The sequence below is a fragment of the Triturus cristatus genome, chromosome 1_1, assembly GCF_964204655.1.
Source record: "Triturus cristatus chromosome 1_1, aTriCri1.1, whole genome shotgun sequence".
In the NCBI taxonomy this organism is placed as follows: Eukaryota; Metazoa; Chordata; class Amphibia; order Caudata; family Salamandridae; genus Triturus; species Triturus cristatus.
The window spans coordinates 576,655,661-576,675,696 of record NC_140579.1 but is presented as its reverse complement, the minus strand read 5'-3'; the positions used below and the strand labels follow the sequence as shown (position 1 = coordinate 576,675,696).

General features: G+C 44.0%; 1 protein-coding gene across 1 annotated transcript in view; it reads left to right on the top strand.

Moving 5' to 3' along the window:
- LOC146870662 (receptor-type tyrosine-protein phosphatase V-like) overlaps nucleotides 1-20,036 on the top strand; it is a 450,224-nt gene that overhangs the window by 259,873 nt on the left and 170,315 nt on the right. Inside the window, 2 exon segments of the mRNA XM_085643396.1 lie at nucleotides 7,915-8,187; nucleotides 10,205-10,483. Coding sequence (XP_085499522.1) covers nucleotides 7,915-8,187; nucleotides 10,205-10,483 — 552 coding nt within the window.

Sequence of the window (20,036 nt, the reverse complement as noted above, 5' to 3'; positions counted from 1 at the left end):
TGATGAATTACTATTCATCTTCCGTTGATTCTTCCTGCAACTCTTAAGTAACCACTGCCATCAACTTTCGAGCTAACATTTCCTTTCACTCACTCCTTGGTGCGCACCTTAAAAGCCAAACCCTTATAGTTGTACATGTGGTGAGAAGAGCAGCCATCCCATATCATGGCTCACGTGGGTGTTGTTTCAGCTGTGTCCGGTGCTCAGAACGGAGGCAATAAGGGCGCTTGCTATCCATTTCTGGCAGAGCATAAGTGAGAGCAAGAGTGGGAAGAGTGGAGCATCACCGTCATCGGTCATTTAATGTGTGCTCGCGAACTAACAACTGAACCAAACAGACACAACAAGTAGCTACCAAGCCCCTGTTACAATTTCTGGCATGAGGTCTGCCACTCTGCCTGCCGCCATGATCTCTCACACCATCTGGATGTTAGGACTCTGACTCACTTAATAAAACGTATGGGATAGTAATCTCTAAATTAGCTAATGGGAACATTTCTTTGGGGACACGTTTGAATAAGAGCACGTAGAAGTTGTTACACTGATTTTGTGGTGGTAGTTTTTATGGTTAATATTCCTGTCTTGATCAATTACCAGTGGCTGTTTGGTATGAGCAATCAGAACGATTGTTAAGTGAAATATATGAGTATTATAGAATGATTGTCCCCATAATGAATACATCTTGTTCCAGAACAATATTCTGTGCTAACTCTGCCAGCAAATAATCCTTTGTTTTTGCATTCTTAAATGATCTTGATGTAGCTTATATGATTGTTTAGCCCCACTTATCAGTACATCTCTTTGAAACCCAGATCTTTCAACATGATGCATAGTAGTGGTGTGAGCTGTTGTGACGTCTCCCAAAGCAAGAATTGAACAGCCCACCATCATATCATATCTGACTTACCCTTCCGAATATATTAGGACCAGTTTTATTAGGGTTACCCAGAAGTGCAAGATGATTGTGCGTTACTCTACTATGTGTGCATGCTAGATTCCACTTTAGTAATGTGACGCTGATTGACTTCTTGCCTTATGAGTGTGCAACAGACTCGTCTTGGTAGAATGCAAGACCTGTGATGGGAACCTGTTTCACCTTTAACTATGTGTTACAGAACGCTATGGAAGACATTGTCCACACTTCTAAAGTGAGATTATTTGATCTCTGACTCACTGTGCCACAGGTCCATGCCTCCCTTCATCAGGAAGTCTTGTCTGAGTGGTAGTTTTATCGTATCTTAACTTCCAAACTCGAGGAACACATTATGTGAATAGTGATAAAATCTACTTTTGGTCCATATATTGTATTTCTGTGTTATCAGAAAAGCCTATGTATGACATTGAAGCAACAAAGTGGACGCGCTAACCTTGGCTTTCTGGGCACCCTTGAAGTCACCACTTACCTCGACAGCCGTGAGGGGAACGGCTCTCCTACCCGGAGCTTCAGGGCAGCCTGCTGCAGTGCCGTGAGGGGAACGGCGGTTCACGAGAAAACTACCATCCCCAGCATTCCCTCTCCCGGGCGCCTGCCTACAGCGTCATCAGGCTGCGCCGGGGAGGGTTAAAGGCTGGGACGAAGAGCCGCTGCGCGGGACGCGCGCGGGCCGCGCCCGGGCCAAGGGCGGGCCCGTCCTTGCCCGTCAAGGACCGATCAAGGCCGGGCTGGGCAACGTCCCTGACATCAGCTGTAGATCATCAAACTCGTAAGTGTTGCCGGTGGGCCCATGGTCATTTTACGCCTGTATGTTTCCCCTCATTAACGACGTTTAGGTATTTGTGCATCGTGGCCGTACCATCTGCCCTACTCTGCCCTGCTCACATCATCAGGATTCCAACTTTAGGTACCAACACAGTGGAAGGCGGACACTGAGACTGTATGAGACACTTAGTTGACGCACCTGGAAGTCTATTAATTCTCTGATTGATTTGTGTGGGTAGTTGGAACAGAGTGGCCCATGTGAGATTAAACTTGCTTGGATTGGGCTTGAGCTCCCAGTTGTTGCGCCCATCTCAGACACTAGACCCACAAATCCCTTGATTCTCTATCGCCTTATTTATACTATCTAAGGGACGTCTATATTAAGTAGGAATAATATGAGTAAGATTAAAAATACTCCAATGGCAACTCGTTCAATCTCTAGGAAAAAGGCCCAGGCCAATATACCACTCCCTAGCATCACTGCCATAGACAGGATGCTACAAAGAACTATAGGAGTTGTGGCCAACGCAATTGAGAATACGGAAAGGCGCCTCTCACTACCCCCAAGCATACGTCCACCGATGCAACCAACTGAAGACTTAAATATCGATGCAAATAATTCTATTACTACTGCATACTCTCAGGACTCTATTCTCGTGGCCTCTTTTGCCGGCTTCCCAGTAAGAGAGACAAACCAAATTATACTCTCCCAACAAACTTTCCCACCTGATTTTATAACCCAACAAACTTTCCCACCTGATTTTATAACCCAGGAAAGCAGGCTGTCAGTATCACCAAACATCCAAACAAATACAGAATCTCCATTACTCATCAACATCTCAGAAGGCGAAGTGGGGACGAATGACTGTATTATTAATGATGATATCAACATACCTGACACAGTCATCCCATGTAACCCTTCGAGGGAGAAAGGGTGTACAGACAAACTGGAACCCAAAAGAAAGGCGAAGGCTGTCAACAAACCAAGGGCAAAATCAAAAAATACAAGGCTCAAACATGGATTAGGGCAGGACAGAAATAGTACCTCTGCGCCAAGAACATCCAACAAGGCAGTACAACTTATAATACACACAGATCAATTACAGAAAGTACCAACTCTGGGAAACACACGCCAAGAAACTGTTGCCAGCATCCCTTGTAATCAGGAAAGTCCTAATAACCTTTGTATGAAGAATTTAATGCCTGGAATGGAACAGTTAATGAAGTCACTCATGCTCCCCGTTATTGAAAGGATAAAAACAATAGGGGAAAGGCTGGAGAAGATCGAACAGCAAAACAATGAAATTATGACGACACTTGTTAAGTTTTCTTCATTACAGAACCAAAATAATGCCAATGACAAACGGATCAATGAGGAAATCCCGTCAGACGTGATGGACACTAGTAAATATAAGCAATTAGCTCCGCAAGTTACACTATCAAATAATGGCAATGAGATACCGCAAATAGCTCCCCAAAAAAGTTTGGTTGGAGCAATTGAGGTACAACCCCATTCCGGGGCACAGGCTGGAATAGTTGGCACAGAGCACACTATTGGGAAAGACGGGATCTGTATCAACAGTAATACCAGTAATAGAAATACCACTGAGGAACAATCTGAGAGATTGAGGTTAATTAGTAAGAACGCATGTATTGACCTGCCACCAGAATCGTACCCTTTCACAGCAGTTATGATAGGAGTACCTACTTTAAGAGAGGGCAAGTTGGAGAATTATATTGAATTAAAAAATAAGGTAAGCCATTGGCTATCCCAACATAGACCTATTCCCCCATATCTAAATGGCCAAATACTTAATGTTAGGAGACTGAACTGGGTGGGCAAGAGACAAAAGGATTATGAAGGAGACTGCATTATTGTAAATTTTAAAGACAGACGCTTGGCAGGTTATATTAGTGGGTGGAGGGAGCTTGGTTTGGAAAGTAGAATTCAAATAGTGGATCTTACCTATTTTTACCCACCCTCCCAGCACCCCCAAAGTAACTTGCCATGGAACTTTACTCAAGAAAATAGGCACTTCGATCATTATGACAATCGTCACATGGTTCGATGTCACCCCACGTTTTGCACCCTTATACGAGGATAGACACCCTAACTATATTGACTACTACGATAGGCAATACAGGATACCCATTTATAACCGCTTTGACGCCCTCAACTCTCAAGGCTTAGAGGGCGTGGATTGACCGTTTGTAGAGATTTTGATACCACCAACTGTCAACCCATTTGAACTAAAAAGCAGCGTAACAACTAAAGAGCATACTCCTGTAATTCTGAGCCTAGTAGACGAGGGGCAAACTGTCAACCCACTTGAACCAAAAAACAGTGTAATAACCAAAGAGCAGACCCCTGCAACCATGAGTTTAGCAGACGAGTGGCCAGTTAGCCCTAACTCATTTTTTGTAAATACCTTTGGGAACCAGGGTAAGACTAATGTAAATCCAGAGCAGTTGGTGGTCTTTAGCGAACCATTGACCACTAAAAAACCACTTACAGCCTTGCCCTCTTTTAAGAGTAATCTTATAAAACCCCCAAAATTAGGTCAGAATAAAGTATATGACCTAAAAATACTTAGCTGGAACGTCGCAGGCCTTGAACCCAGATTAAAAAATAACGACTGGGTGGAGTTAATTACAAGGTACGACATAATTATGTTCCAAGAAACTTGGGCACCACATAATCTGCATATTGATGGGTTTCATTGTTATAACACCCCAGCGCATAAATCGCTACATGGTCGGGCTGTTGGTGGGTTGTTCGTTGGCCTCAGTATAATGGCCGGGGGAAACCACAGGGCCATTAAGACTGATAATGTCAACATACAGGCTATTGAGTATAAGCAAAAAAAAAAATCCTTTTGTTCTGATAAATTTTTACAATAATGATTTTTTATCAGTTCCAAACAAGAATTTTACAGCACTGTCTGATTTCATTTCCAAGTTAGTAGATAGTCAGGGAGAAATTGGTGGGCCTGAAATTGTCGTGGCTGGGGATTTTAACGCGCAGCTCCCAATAATTTCATCGGCGGAACAGCAAAATGGATATCTTGCTAATCAAAGGGGTCGGGAATTGAGAGCTCTCCTAGATGATCACATTCTTAGTAACACAAAGGATCATGGACCAAAATTAATGCAGGATCAGGTACCTACACATAGAGGACCAGCTAGTACCTCCACTATTGATTTTATTTTTGTTTCCCCTGGTATGGCTGATTGTATAGTAGAAACTGACACGGTGGATACTGACTTTGGGGATCATAACCCCGTAACTGTAACACTTAAATTAGCCCCCAAACCGGTTTATAGATCGACGCAGGGAGCAAAGGATCTAAGCGTATCCACTGATAAATTGCGGCTAAAATGGAGAGGCATAGATAGAGCAAAAATTATGGCATCTTTGTTAGGGGATAATCAGCAGAGCATAGATCTCTGCCTAGACCAAACAACTGGTGGCCAGCTAATCATAACACATTTTAGCAAAATATGTGCCTCAGTCAGGTCTTTGCTGACGGTCCAGGCCCCTCAGAGCCCTAAAGACCCCAGGTGGTTTGATCATAGTTGCTCAACGGCAAATAGGAACCTACGTAAGACCCTTATAGAAATTCCTAGAGTCAGGGCAAAAGTTAGTGAAGCAAGGAAGATTTATAAATTAGCCCTAGAGAAAAGGAAATCTATGCTCCTGGGCGAACGCTGGGAAGCCCTGGCTCTGACCGCAGGAAGTAAATTGAGCAATCTATTTTGGCCAGCAGTAAAAGAACTTCGGAATATGGGCCAACAACTTACACCAATCAGCTGTACTATCTCTGCTAGTTCCTGGGAACTACATTTTGCAAAAATTTATGCTGCCCCGGGAAAAGACCCACTTATCAATATTCCTGAAACACCTGTTAATTTAAAAATAACCGAAGGAGAAGTAGAGGAGGCAATTGCACAGAGCCTTGGTAACAAGGCCCCCGGCCCAGATGGTCTCCCAATAGATCTTATTAAATGGCAACCTGATCTCTGGGCACCCATACTAGTGAATGTTTTTAACAGTCTTCCTGAATCCCCAATGCCTGAAACATGGAGTACTAGTATAATAGTCCCAATTTATAAGAAAGGGGATAGGTCGGATCCTGTAAACTACAGACCAATCTCATTGTTAGATAACACACTGAAGATATTAGGTCGTGTCATCTACAATAGATTGATTACATGGTCAGAGGAAACTGGGATATTATCCCCCTGCCAACTAGGATTTAGATCAAGGGTCGGCACAGTGGAACAATGCCTCAACCTCAAACTAATTATTGACAAATATAATATTGCCCGCTCTGTCCCTATTTATTTAGCTTTTATGGATTTGTCATCCGCCTTTGATTTGGTTAATCGGTCTAAACTCTGGACTATTTTATTAGAGTATGGGATGGACACGACCCTGGTCCACTTTTTAGCTTTTTTACATACGGACCTAAAATCTAGAGTGAGAATAGGCGTAGGCGGGGAATTGTCTGGACCCATTGAAATTGGAAGAGGAGTTAGACAGGGGTGCGTTTTAGCACCCCTGCTTTTTATTATTTATATAAACAGGCTTAGTAACTACCTTGCAAAGTCCAAACCAGACGTACCCCTAATAAATGGCAAAGCAATACCTACTCTTCTGTACGCAGACGATGCGGTGCTAATGGGCCGCACACCGAACTCGCTCCGTTCTCTGGTTCTTAATTTTACTGTATTTATGGATAATTTGGACTTAAGAGTCAATTTTAAAAAATCTTTCATAATGGCATGTGGGCCAGGGAAACGGCGACTGAGCCCCATACAAGTCGGGGGAGAAAAACTTATCGCAACCAATACTTTCCCGTATTTGGGTGTGACCTTTGCTGCGAATGGCTCGTGGTCTGGGCATTTGGCCCAGGCCACGAGCAAATTCTCAAAGGCCGCAAACTCAATTTTAAGCATCCCGAAACCTAAGAGGTCGGGAGTAACAAAGGCAATTGCTAAGATCTTCAAACTCCAATGTGTGCCAGTGGCAACTTATGGAGCTGAAGTCTGGGGCATCGGGAACAGCATCTCCATCCAGCGGGTAGAGAACCGGTTTTGCAGGAGATTATTAAATGTGCCAATTTTCACATCCAATCTTATCACACATAATGAATTAGATTTAAATTTTATCTCAGATTTTGTTAGTTCCCGACCAGTACTATTTTGGCACTCGGTCTGGACAAACAAATCCGCGCTACTCACACAAGAGATAATAACTGATTGTTTAAATTGTGATAGGGGGCTGAAGATCCCGTGGATATCTTACATAAACACAAACCTGCGAGAAATAGGCATGGATAATATTTTTATTAACCCTACACATGCCAGTAAAATTAAAAAATCTGAATTAAAAGAGGCACTAAGCGCACTGTTCTGCCAAAAAAGACTTAGGAGGGAAAAAGAGAAACCAACAGTTATAAGGTATATGGAAATAGCAGCCACCAGAAATCCCTTCCCATTATATCTTACTATACAATTGACAAACTGGGAAAGAAGTCTTCTATGTCGTCTGAGGGCTGGGACTATTAGGTATCTTTTAAATTTCCCTTTGGGGTACCAAGAAACTGCACTTATGACGAGCTGTCCCTGTAATGGGCAAAGTAAACAAAGCGATTTGCACTTCTTTTTTCTCTGTAATTTTTACTTAATGTATACAAAGCGGTTCTTAATCCCTTATTTTAAAAAATTTAGACCAATTAGTTTAACCAAATCTTATGAGGTATTGTTAGCACTTGGAAACGAGGAAATAATCTTCCGTGTTTGTAGTTTTTTAAAAACAGCTGTCTATGCGCGCAGAACTATGGAAATGTAAATAATGATGTATTTTAACTCACATGTATTATTGGGGAATTTGTTTTTTCTTTGATGTGAATATATGATGTGCTTTTATGAATTGTTATAATTCGAATAAAGATTCTTTGAACTTGAACTTGTGTATGTTATCAGAATGCAAAACTTTGAGTTCAGTTAGTAAACGTATTGTTTCATGTAATATGCATTTGAGAAAGTTGGGCGAATACTAAGCAGCCGCACTTTGGTAGCCCCTGGTAGACATTCACAGTGGACCCCTGCATGACCTTCACCGGTGCACAACGTAGGCTAGGTTCATCCTCACAGCAGGCTGTATGCAGAGGCTGCTGTCACCCTGCCTGATGTCTTCTTTTGTCCTCCAGACCCGCTGGCGCCACAGAATGTCTCTCTCATGATAGAAGAGAACAACACAGTGATGGTGCTGTCATGGAGCAGGTCGGGCGGGATCCTGGATCACTACAATGCCTGGATTTTGGATCTCTGGGATCAGACCGCATTGAAGAACCAGAACCTGGACAAAGGAGAACCCCAGCATGCCTTTCAAGGTCTGGTCCCGGGCAGAAATTATTCGGTGTCTGTTAGTTCTGTGGTGGGACCGTACCACAACTCTTCAAGAAGTTCCTTGGTACCAGTCGGTAAGTGCAGGCTTCACAACAAAGAGACAGAATGAGCTGTGTGATGGCTGTTTTGTGGCTCAGCTGAGCATGAATTGTTTATTAGGTTTAAAACCAGTTCATTTGCTTGAATAAAGGAAAATTCGTGTCTGCCATTCTATTTACGTTAAATTTATAGGGAGAGCATTTAAACACGTATGGAGGGAGAGGTGGAAGGATAAAGTGGAAAGGGAAGGAGAGATTCTCCTTAGAGGGGGTAGGCATCCATTTCTTAACAATATTTGAGAGTTCCTTTCCCTTTGCCTCACCTGCACAGACAGTGACATAAGGGGTGCCCAAGGCTCAGCGTTGAAACCGGCATTATTCAATGTTCATCTAAGGCTATTGCCCGAACTCATGTTATATTAGCCGGAGATTGCAAATTATTTTCAAACTTATAGCCAGTTAGAGAGGTTCTCGTCTGTGAAAACAAATCTCTTTGGACTTATTGGGATCCTGTTTATCATTGTACCTTTTGGTAAGGAACTGGGGATATTTATTAATGAAATCTTGTCTCTTGCCACATACATGGGGCAATCGCTACATCCTGCCACTATAGACTGAATTACCAATCCTATATTTGCGGCCCGATGTGCAGTTTTGTGGTGTGGCTAGAGTCACTGTATCATGTAAGCTACACAACTGAAAAAGGATACGTTGTATATTGATAGATGGTACATTAGTACATGTTACCTCAGCTGCAGCACCTTCAGAAAATTGCAATGCACATTGTCTTCACCATTAAAAACCAGCAACACCTTTTCCCTGCTTCGCTTGCCTACATTAGTTGTCTGCAGGACTGCATATTACATTTAAATGTTTTGTACCTGCCGCATAGGAAGTCAATGTAGTATTCTGCAGGCTGAAGCTTTCTCAATACATTGAAATTGGCAATTGTTCGCACAACCAGTACATGGCAAAGTTAGCTCACCCTTTAATTGGCGCAGAGGTTTGCTTGGGTTCAAATGAGCTGTCGCTCATAATGCAAGTGGCAAGTTGTTGATCTTTGGATCTGCGACAATTGGCCGTTCATCTGAATTTTTTAAAACAGTTGAAGACTTGGCTGTTAGCAGGCTGTCCCTTGGGTTCAAGAAGTAGTCAATCAATATTAAGAGGACTATTAATCCATGTGGTAAAGAAGCACTTTCAATTGGTCGTTTAAAGTCATATATAAGTATAAAGCAAGTGTTACGGGAATGACTGAGTCTCCACAGAGGTGAAAGAAGTTAATAATACAGGGATGTCTGAGGTTTTTTCTATGGTGTGAAAAGCCAGTTGAATGAGACCGGCTGTAACTCTATTGAGATGTGTTAAGACAATGTTATGGAAATGAACGAGACTCCATGAAAGTGCATGGTGCTAATGATTCTTCAGTGTTGTGTATGATGTCTGTCAAGTGTGACATAAATGAGACTTGTCCACTTGTTTGAGTTTAAATGCCAGGAAGTAAAGAAGCACCATTATAAGATCTTAAACCCAATTAAGTGGGCAATAATTTATCATATCTTATTTTATTTGTAAATTATATCTGAGTGTACGATGTAAGAAACAGTAAGCCGGCGTCATTACTATCTCCGGTGAGTAATTGCAGCATATCTGCCTATACAAGACTTTGCCAGAGTCATGGCCAGTGGAGGTAGTGGCTTCAAACACTTAGTACCTCACAAGAGCCCATGTCTGGTGCGACATTTATCACATCCAAGGACACTTGTTTCCAAAGGAGTCACAATTCGTCAAGTGCAATAAATATTACAAGTTTTTCCATAGAATGGAGCACCAAAATACACATGAACTAGTAATTACCAGGCATTTTGTCTTGTTAAATAACAGCAGGATTGACCTGCAGAAATTTAACAGGATTTTCAGTAATTACATGGTGTGATAAACATATAACTGTTAATTCTGATTACTGAGCAAACATGGGTGTGCAGAGAAATTGGGACCATAGTATGTCTTTTCCGGTTCTGGAACCTTGTTTAACATGCATCTAATTTTTCAGAGCCGAACCCTGTAATGTCACCACTCTGCTGGTCCAACGAAACAGGGCTGTACCTGAACTGGTCTCAACCATGGGAAGATACAGACTGCTGCTGGCTGGAGGTTGAGAAGCTGTCTGAAGGGGTCCGCCTACCTGTCCTGAGTATGATGACCATGGAGAGGGAGGTGAGCCTGCGGAACTTGGTGCTAAACACCTCCTACCAAATCGGACTAACACTTCTTGGAAGCAATGGCATAAGAAGCCGCACCGTGACCCTTCTGTGCAACACCTCCCCGGAAGGTATGAACAGGGCTTATTGATGATTTGGCTGAAAACTTAGGTTGCTTTCATTTAGATGCCATTGGATAGGATGGTAGATACAACTCAGGCACCAACTCAGTATTACAGTTTCTTTTCTTGAGGTAGGTAACAATTTCTATTCCAAACTTTACCTCTTAAACCATGAAAATATGAATATAGCTTCTCACAATTTTTATCAATCTTGCATTTGCCTCCTGCACAAATGGGACATGTTCCTCTTCTTCTTGTTCGTCACCTCTTCATACAACAGCATGCCTGTTCCTTAGGGACAGTTCTGCCCAATCATATCTTATTGTCCAAATGGAAATCATATGAATTCAACCAAATTTCTCCTTGACATTTTCTTTCTCTTCTCCTGCCATCAGCAATATTTCTCCCAAAAGGTGCATATCTCTGTCCCCTATGGTCTGTAGTAAAAGTATATTCAGATGAGAAATTGTATCATATCCCATCATCTTGAAAGAAGCCTTCATCACACTTTAACTTTCTGCCTGCCCTTTCTACTGTTGAGACCTTACTGAGGACCTTTTTAACTCTCATTGGTAGACGTTTAGTCCATTCCAAACGATTCTCTGCCCACAATTGAATTGCCACAAATTCGTATTTGCAAGGGCTTTACACAAAGGAGAGCGAGTCAATGATGTTCTTCCCTGCCATTCCCTACACTACAAACCTCCACAAAACACCCATGACCATTAAACGTTCAACTTCATCTCCCTATCCTCATCACCTCTTCCCTCGTCAGAACAATTCTCATGGCTTACATGGCAATCCTAGTTCATAGGGAATGAGTGTCCTCCAAAGGCAACTAACATGTTAAGAAGCACTTTCTCAGAACCACTAGCAACCACCACCCTTTCACCCTGCTCCCATCTGCATGTGTGAACAGACTACCCATCAACTCATAATACAGACTTAAAGCTGCCCTAGGGCATCACATCACGCCATTTAACCATAGCTACACCTTTGCCCCCAACGATCTGCCTTGCTCTTTCCTATCCAAAATGTACCTGTTCCACTACTCCATAAAATAAAGCCTCTCAACTCAAACCACCTAATAGCTCTGAAACCCAAAACAACCCAAAGAATATTGTCACAAATAAATCCATACTCAAAACTCCCTCCCATCCTGAATAACAAGTGCTCGCCAAATAAGTTTCCAGCCTTTTGAAAATCTGTCACGTCACTTTCCTGGTGGAGTGGAGGTAGCTGTTCATTTTCCAATCAACTATAAATCATACAGATTCCTTGTCACCCCTTTCCATACCTTTTCCTGAACTGACGTTCACTCTGCAAACCTTGGTACAAATTCACTACATACAGTTGTTAAGTGTTTAAAGTGGAGGGAGAGATTGAGGCCTCCATCAATCGTTCCTTGGCTAGCTGCAATGTGTTTTCGGGCACTCGAGTGTATCTCTCTATCTCCATCCCAAACCACAGAACCTCCCACACTGGGAACACAATAACACATCAGCTTTTTTGTTGGATGCATCTGGTACGTGGAATGCTCAAAACAATAGTAGAATATTCAGATACAAGCATTTAAAAACCATAGCTTGCAGCAAACTGTTCAACCACCAGTCTTTTGCTGAACGTATATTTACAGTATAAGACCTGGCTCTTCGACTGAACCTCAGAGCCCAGACAGCCTGCAGCCCCACCCCCCTTCCCTCCCCTCCCAGCACCTTGAGACCCTCACAGGTGAGTAATCAAACTTAATAAGTACTGATTGAATGATTGATTGATTGACAGTGTGCACCATTGTTGCATTATTGAAACAAACATCACTTTTGAGTTGCTCAAAGCAGCGTCCCATATAGTTACAGCCACCAAAATCAGGGAGAATTCCAGAAAAGCAGTACTCTGATTCTTGCTATCTAATTGTTGGGCGATCTCTCATGGCACCATTGCCCTTCCCAATGCACAGTGAAACCCAATGACCCATCAGCATATGGTCATATTTCACATTGCCTGTGCCTTGCCTTTTTGTCCTGCTACATACATTTTCCATTACAAGCACACAAGAATGCGTCCCAAATGTTCAAATCATCTCAAACACTATTGCTTAAACACACTCTTTCATCAGGCAGTTTTGCTCTGCATGTGAATGTATGGCCAGACATCTGTACATTACTCTGCAGACCACTAATACTTTACAGTAAACATTATAGTGTGCAATTGCTGCACTTTTGCATCTCTATTTTTCACAAATCTGTTCATGTCACGCACAAGCTCCCATAAACCTTTCAATTTCTTCACAGGCAAACTATTTTCCATAAATTCTGAATTCAACTCATATCCTAGTCAAACCAGCACCATCACTGGTCTTTCTGTCTTTTCTCCTACCAACGGGACACCCAAGACTTTAACTGTCAACAAGAAATTATTGAAAATCATAGCTTACTCATTCTGTCCATCTCCAACTCCCACAAAGAAGAAATCAACTGAATAATTCAAAACATTGGCACATCCTGACCTTCATCTCACCTCCCAATCTAGGAAAAAGCTGAACTTCTCAAATATAGTGCAGGAAACTGCATACCCCATTGTTGTGGTAATGTCAACAAAAATCTTGCTGCCATTCTGTATCCTCTTTAGAAGAAAGGCATTGGGGTGTACCAGCAACACATGAGATGCTGATGTAATATCGGATTTGGCCATCTCAGCTCCTCTGCCACAATCCTTCACCCAGGACTGGACTGATAACCCAAATCAGCCCTGGCAATTTTGTCAGGCCTGACCCCTGTGGGGTTAAGCAAGTGTGCATTACTGCTTTTGTTACTGGGGGCCGATATTGCTGCAAAACTGCCCCCAGTAACAAAACCAGCTCCCACCTCTGAGACACCGGGCCCCCACCCTTCCAGCCTCCCTGGGAAATGCCCGATGCCCGCTACGGCCAGTGTGGACCTGCCTCCACCATATTTGTTCCCACAGCAGTACACTACAGTGCAGGTCTCCCACTTGATGGAATAAATCAACGAACCCCCTTCTGGTCTAATGAACTTATGGGTGACTCTGTAGGAACCCTCTGTTTTCTTTGGTATGATACCCTTATTTCTTTGAGGAGCTTGCCCCATATCATTGATTTATGCTTCATATCTGTGGATGAACTTTCAACCCATCTAAAATAACGAGGTCCTTTGCATGATTTCCTATTTCTGGAATCGATACCCGGAGTTATAAATTCTGCTGATTCTCTGTCTCACAGCATAATACCTTAGCTTGGAATTCAGCATATTCATTTTACCCGGTGCATGTTTTTTTCATAAAGAACCTTTCCCTGAATCTTTCCCGGCTCCTTTGTCCCATCTGTCACCAGGCCTTTTCCCTGTATCTGAACCACAGTACTGTACCCCTGGGTGTTTTCCCCACACACTTGGAGCTCTAATAGTAGAACTCGTACAGTAACCTTCTGCATAATCCCTTATAAAGTACCCAACATGAGCCTTTGTTAGGTCCACTGACCTACGCAAATTACCCCACCCTTCATGGTTAGTACCCTAGAAAGTGATGTCAGGCTGGCACTGTGGTAAAGAATGCTACCCAGAAGTTTGATATGTTACTAAAGGCCTACTTGGCACTTTTAAGTTCAACCATAAGCATCTAATTCTCCTCATACAAAGCTTTTGTCTGTGTGCAACTTTAGGCCTATTCACCAACTCCATCTGCTGTTCTTTTGACACCTCCCATGGCCCTTAATACCTGCCCAAATCCTTTGTATGAGACATCAAATGCAAACGTAAAGTTTTTGTGAGCCCCATAAATGTATGGTCTGCGACCACTGCATTTCAGTCATAGTCACCACTTTGTAAACCACTGTAGCTATAGCTGGTGTATTTGATGCTATTGTATCTTCTATACGTGTATTGACTTTGCCATCACCGTGCATGAACTCTGCCCTGGGAAAGAGACTTGCGCCCGTTTATCGCTGCCAAACCTAATAAAATCTGCTGCACCCTCATCAACAACTTCAAGTACATAACTCCTCTTCACCAACACACATCCTTCCTGCTTTAAGATACATGATCTCAAATTATTATTCTCTCTCAATTGCTGAATTTAAGAAATCTTGCTTAATTCCTTTTCCACACAAACTCTCAATCTCTCGCCCCCTGAAAGATTGTCTTGCATGCCTTTTGCACATATGAAATTCACTGATGCCTTTATGACATTTTTGACCCCATCTCTCCCAAACATTGTCCTCTTTCTACCCTATCTGGCATTTGTACCAGCCCAATGTCTCTCACTGCCCTTGGGGGTCTTCATGCTTGTTCCAACCAGGGGTTCGCCCTGCCATCTGATCCTGTTGAGCTCTCCACTGCTGCTCCAATGACAATTCCCTCTCTGTATTCTTTGCTCTCCATGCATGTGCTTTTAACCTCTGGAAACACTCAATATCTTCTTTGTCAGTGTCACTCTACTAGGGCTCCGTTTCTATTCTTGAAAAACCGTAGCAACCCTTCTCCGGACCTTGCCCTACCCATGCATTGTGCCCTGTGGTAAGCTCCATTCTTCCCCCTTCACCTTGCTCTCTTAGTGTTTTTTTGTAGGCAAAACCATCCAAGAAGTATGGAAGAAGATCTGTGAGCACACATCGAGAATCTGGTATAAAACACTGGTCGCTCCCCTTATCCAGCCCTTTGGACAACATGAAAGAACAGATTCAATTTTAATCTTTGATGTAGTCAAGCAAAGTCCAAGAGCTGTAAGCGTCTCTAACGCCTTTCTTTAAAAAGAAGCCACACTAGTCCCGAAGTTCAACACTGCGCTCAGCGGTCTGAATGAAGCATTGGAACTATCAATATATTTATTAAAGGCTATAGCATCTTCGATATACCTTTGAATTTTCCATCTAGACATACTCCCAACCTGTCTGAAGCCATTATTTACAATGCATTTCAGTCCATCCAGTCTGGAGAAGGACAAAACATCTTTTTTCTAGCATGGGTCTCTTTTCCTTCAATTTAATCATTTTAGAGTAATATAATCTATACAATCTCAACCTAATTCTATTCAGTCTGTATAAATACAAACCTGTCTTGTCCCTCAGATCTGCTGTAAGATCCAACACCCCATTTTCTTTTTACAGGACATTGTGCCTATTTTAAGTCTCGATTATAAACAAAATAAAACTGTCTCTATAACAATGTGAGGTCATTACACTTGGGAGACACCAGCCAGAAACTGGCTAGATATAGCAGCAATGCAGGACTATCCTATGCATAATCGACTGGCAAGGCGAGGATGTTGATATCACCAGGGCCATCTTCAAAACATTTTAATGCTGGTCAAGGACGAACACTTCACTATCCTCCCAAATGCACTAAGGAAGCACTAGAGGCCGCTCAATAAAGAAAGAAAGAGACCAAAGATGATTGCGAATCAAGACCGCCTTTACACCAACTTTGGGATTCACGTCATTCCACAGTGCATTACCAGCCCAGGATGCCTGACATGTATTTGCACAATTTCTAAGCCAAGTGAAGGGGCCATCTGTTTAAACCTATATTGAAGATGTCAACCAAATGACAGTTTCAATCCACTTATGCCCAGCTCTTTGTTGATTCTTTCCCAGATGATTGTTAACAAACGATTGAAGCAATGCAGACTCACAAGTTACTACGCTAATAAATTGTAGGTAAGAGCTCTCCTTAATCCACTTTCCCTACTTCTCTATCATCATGCAGTCTGCCGTAAAATGGTTATCTTGGCCTGTTAAAAGGAATACCCCAAACATGAGCTCTGACGTGGGGAACTACCACCAAGTATATGGTACACAACACCTAACATGAAGGGGTTAGCACTGCCACCCCCTGTTTAACACAGCTATAAATACTCACTAGAATAATAAGTTTCACAGTAATCACCGGGTCCTGAGCAGACTCCCAAGTTCCATTAAGGTCAGAAGATTGGCACCAAGCGGAACTAAACCTACCTCTCCACCATAGAAAAAACCGGCAGCACTCTAAAGACGTTTGTTGAAGAGCTGAACCCGGTGCTCTAAGCACATCAATTTAACCTTCTATGGGCAATAGAACAGGACCGCTGAAGACTTCATACCATGATCCAACTGCCCATTAAAATCAAAGGACTGTTGTCATATTTTTACTTGTATTACCATCTCAACTTCATACACACTTCTGGAGCCCTTTCACTTTAGGTCGCGTTCTAAAAATTCTAAGGTCCTGCAAAAATAAAGTGATTTAATAATTTATTAATTGATGTCATTATATTGCATATAATTGATTATGTATACGTTTCTACGTACTTTGTTCAAATAAATTCATTTGTTTCTCCATAGTTTTATGCAGTGCAGTGAATTGCATATTTATACTTTGATCGGTTGGTTTCACATAACTTAAAGGCGGGTGGGGGTATTTTTTTATTCTGAGTCCGCATCTGCACCATTTTCCGAAGTGCTGAACTCTTCAATAACTAGCTGTTCCTCCTGTGTCTTCCAAAAAATCATGGCTGCTATCACCAGGTCTCCTGGATGCTGACGGTTGTCCTGTGGGTTCTAGTCTTTGAACCCTGCCCTCTCTTGTGCCCCAGCTGGCTCACTCCAGTCTGTTGGATTCCCATCTGAGACCTTAGTCCTAAACCCGAGACCCCCCCATAGATGGCCTTCCTTCCTTGGCAACTCACTTGTCTCTGGCTGTCCTCTTGCATGCTGTCACTCCACCTCCCTTCCATCACTGTTTCTGAGCTCTATATTTTCCAGTTCTTTACCTTTTTGCCTTATCTTCATTGCCCCACAGCTTCTCCCACCATTATGTGGTGGTAATGTACTTCGCTCCTCTTGAGGAGGTTGTCGAGATTTGCAGCTCTTCGGTTTCAGTTTCTCCTCACCTGTTTCCTCACCTGTCAGCAATATCCTCGATCTGGTGGATCGCCTCTTAGGCATCTCTGCTGCAACCACTGTGTTCGCCCAGGCAGTTCACTCCGAGGCAGCGCCCTCTGCTGAGCTCTTCCTGGAAGGGTCCCCGCTCCTTCCTTTCAGGCTGATGTCCTCTTTTCAAACTCAGTTGTGACAGCAGCACTTGTTTTGGCTCAGTGATCTTTCCCGGCAACTGCCACCTTGTCTAACATTTCACGTTCTTTGTGTAGCAGCGGTCAGTTGACTTCTTGTATCTTCGCTGTCTGTAAACGAGTTTTGGGCCAAAAAGGGGGGGGGGGGGCAGCACAGACCACAGACTAGCTTATTGGTGTGAAAAAGGCCGCTTTATTGGAAACAGGTGCACCTTACATACAAATCCCTTGGCCTGTGCCATACAAAACTAAGCCTCACTAAATATTGTCTTCCTACCTTACCCCCACCCCCTCCCCTAACATGTCCCCCCTGCAACATTTGTAAACACAATTTGCCATTCCTAACTTCTCTACACCTACCTAACTAGGTAACCTTCATATGTTCTTTCAAAACTGTAACCATACATCAATATATCACAAATGACCTAGGGAAACGCCACTTGAAGGATGCCCCTGACAGCCTTCGACCCCCCCCCCCCTCCCCCCAGGCATCCTGACGTTTCGGGTACCTGTGCACCCCTATTGCCCTGTCGAAAGCCTCCTTCAGCTGCACTATGTACAATTCCATATCGGGACAAATTACCCCATCCTCTCTAAATAAATATACCGCAGCATAATGCAGCTCCGGGTGTTCCATCCTCCCGAACCCCTCCTTGTCGCAAACAATCCTCATGTCCCTATTGATCTTCGTAAGCGCCCTATCTATGGCCGCCGGCCGCTCAGCCCCCCTCCAAATTCTCCTAGGTATAAATTCTGACCATATTATATGGCAACCTGACCACTGCTGCCGAATCTCCAGCAAATCCCGCTTCATTTGTTTCAACAACACCAAGCCCTTGCATTGCACCAGATCGTTCTCTCCTAAATGAATGACTAAGACATCCGGACAAATACCCCCCCCTGACCACCTGATTCAATGCCAGAAATAGCTCATGCCACCTCATGCCCCCCTTTCCCTGCCAATGACAACGGAAAACCTAGGATCCAATTCTAAATTAAGATTCCTGTTCTTATCCCATTCGAAATGCTCCGCTCGCTTCACAAAAGAATGTCCTAAGATGAGGATGGACAATCCTGCTGCGTACGGCCCCGCCACCGCACCTGAAAAGACACACATGTAAGACAAGGGGACAGCAAATTATGCCTCCTCCTCCATTCCGCAACCCCTCAACCTGATGTACGTCTTGTAACAGTCCGAGTTCCACCGCCCCAAGCGCATAAGTTCCTCCCTCCCCCACCCCCTCCGTGCTGCATCCGTCGCCGCACCTATGCGGAAAGAGTGCGTCCCAAAAAGTCTGGGGTCTTCACCCATAACGTGCAGGGCGTGCCAAAGAACCCAAAGCAGCTGAGCCGCTGTCATCCTTCCTCTGTCGGCCCGGTGAAAAACCTCCCCCACCAACGCACTCGCCCCGTACGCCAACCTCTCCGCCCACACCGCTGGGCACACTGCTCGATCTACCACCGGTCCCATGACCACCCACTTCCCCACACCCCGTTGGTCGGTCTTCGAGCGCCGTAACAGAACCGCCACCTCCTGGGACCGCAATTCTACCTCCCCCCACCGTAGCCCCTGCTTACCCCTTGGCCCTACTAGTTCCGACACCCGAAAGGCCCCAAAATACATCCACGACATGAGTGTGGAAAACAAAGTGACCTCCTCCCAGTTGCGGCAGATATTCGGCATGAGCCGTATCAAGCCGCCAAGAATACCCGCCGTGATGAGACGGCGCTGAGGGGCCTTGGCCCCCCTCTCTCACACCCATCCTTCTAATATACGTGCCCCCAATTCACCCGCTTCCCCATAAATGCTATGGCCGACAATTTGCCTGCAATCGTCACTTTTGACATCCCCCTGTCCATCATTGCATAAATAAACTGCACTACCTGTTCGCCCCTCACCCAGTGACTGTCATGTCTTGCTGCCCCGCTGTCCAAAATAGCCGCCATTCCTGCTTGTACGCCTTCCATGTGGAAGCGGCCACTGACCCTCTTACCAGTTGAACGACCCTTTCTCTCCTACTGACCACAGCCCCACTGGCACCGGTGTCTTGCATTCGTCCACCTCCGTGGCTAACCCATGGAACCTCTGCCACTGTGAACGAAACAAAGCATCCGCAATGTCATTGTCCACCCCCGGCACATGTCGGGCTTGAAACAAAATGTCATGTTCCAAACATTGCAGTACAAACACCCTCAACAACTTGAGCACCTGTGGATCCCTGGCCGACTGACGATTAACGACATGTGCCACAGACATGTTATCCACCTTGAAAATCACCTTTTTGTGCGCTAGCTCCCGTGCCCACACCGTCACTGCCACCACCAGGGGGAACAGTTCCAAGAATGTGATGCTCCTCCCCCCGTTCTGCCAATGTGGCGGCCAGATCTCCGCGCACCACCTCCCCTGCCAATACAGACCAAAACCGCCTACCCCCGCCGCGTCCGAGGAGATGGTCATGTCACATTCCCACTCTTCTGGAGGAGCCATGGGGATACCATTAAA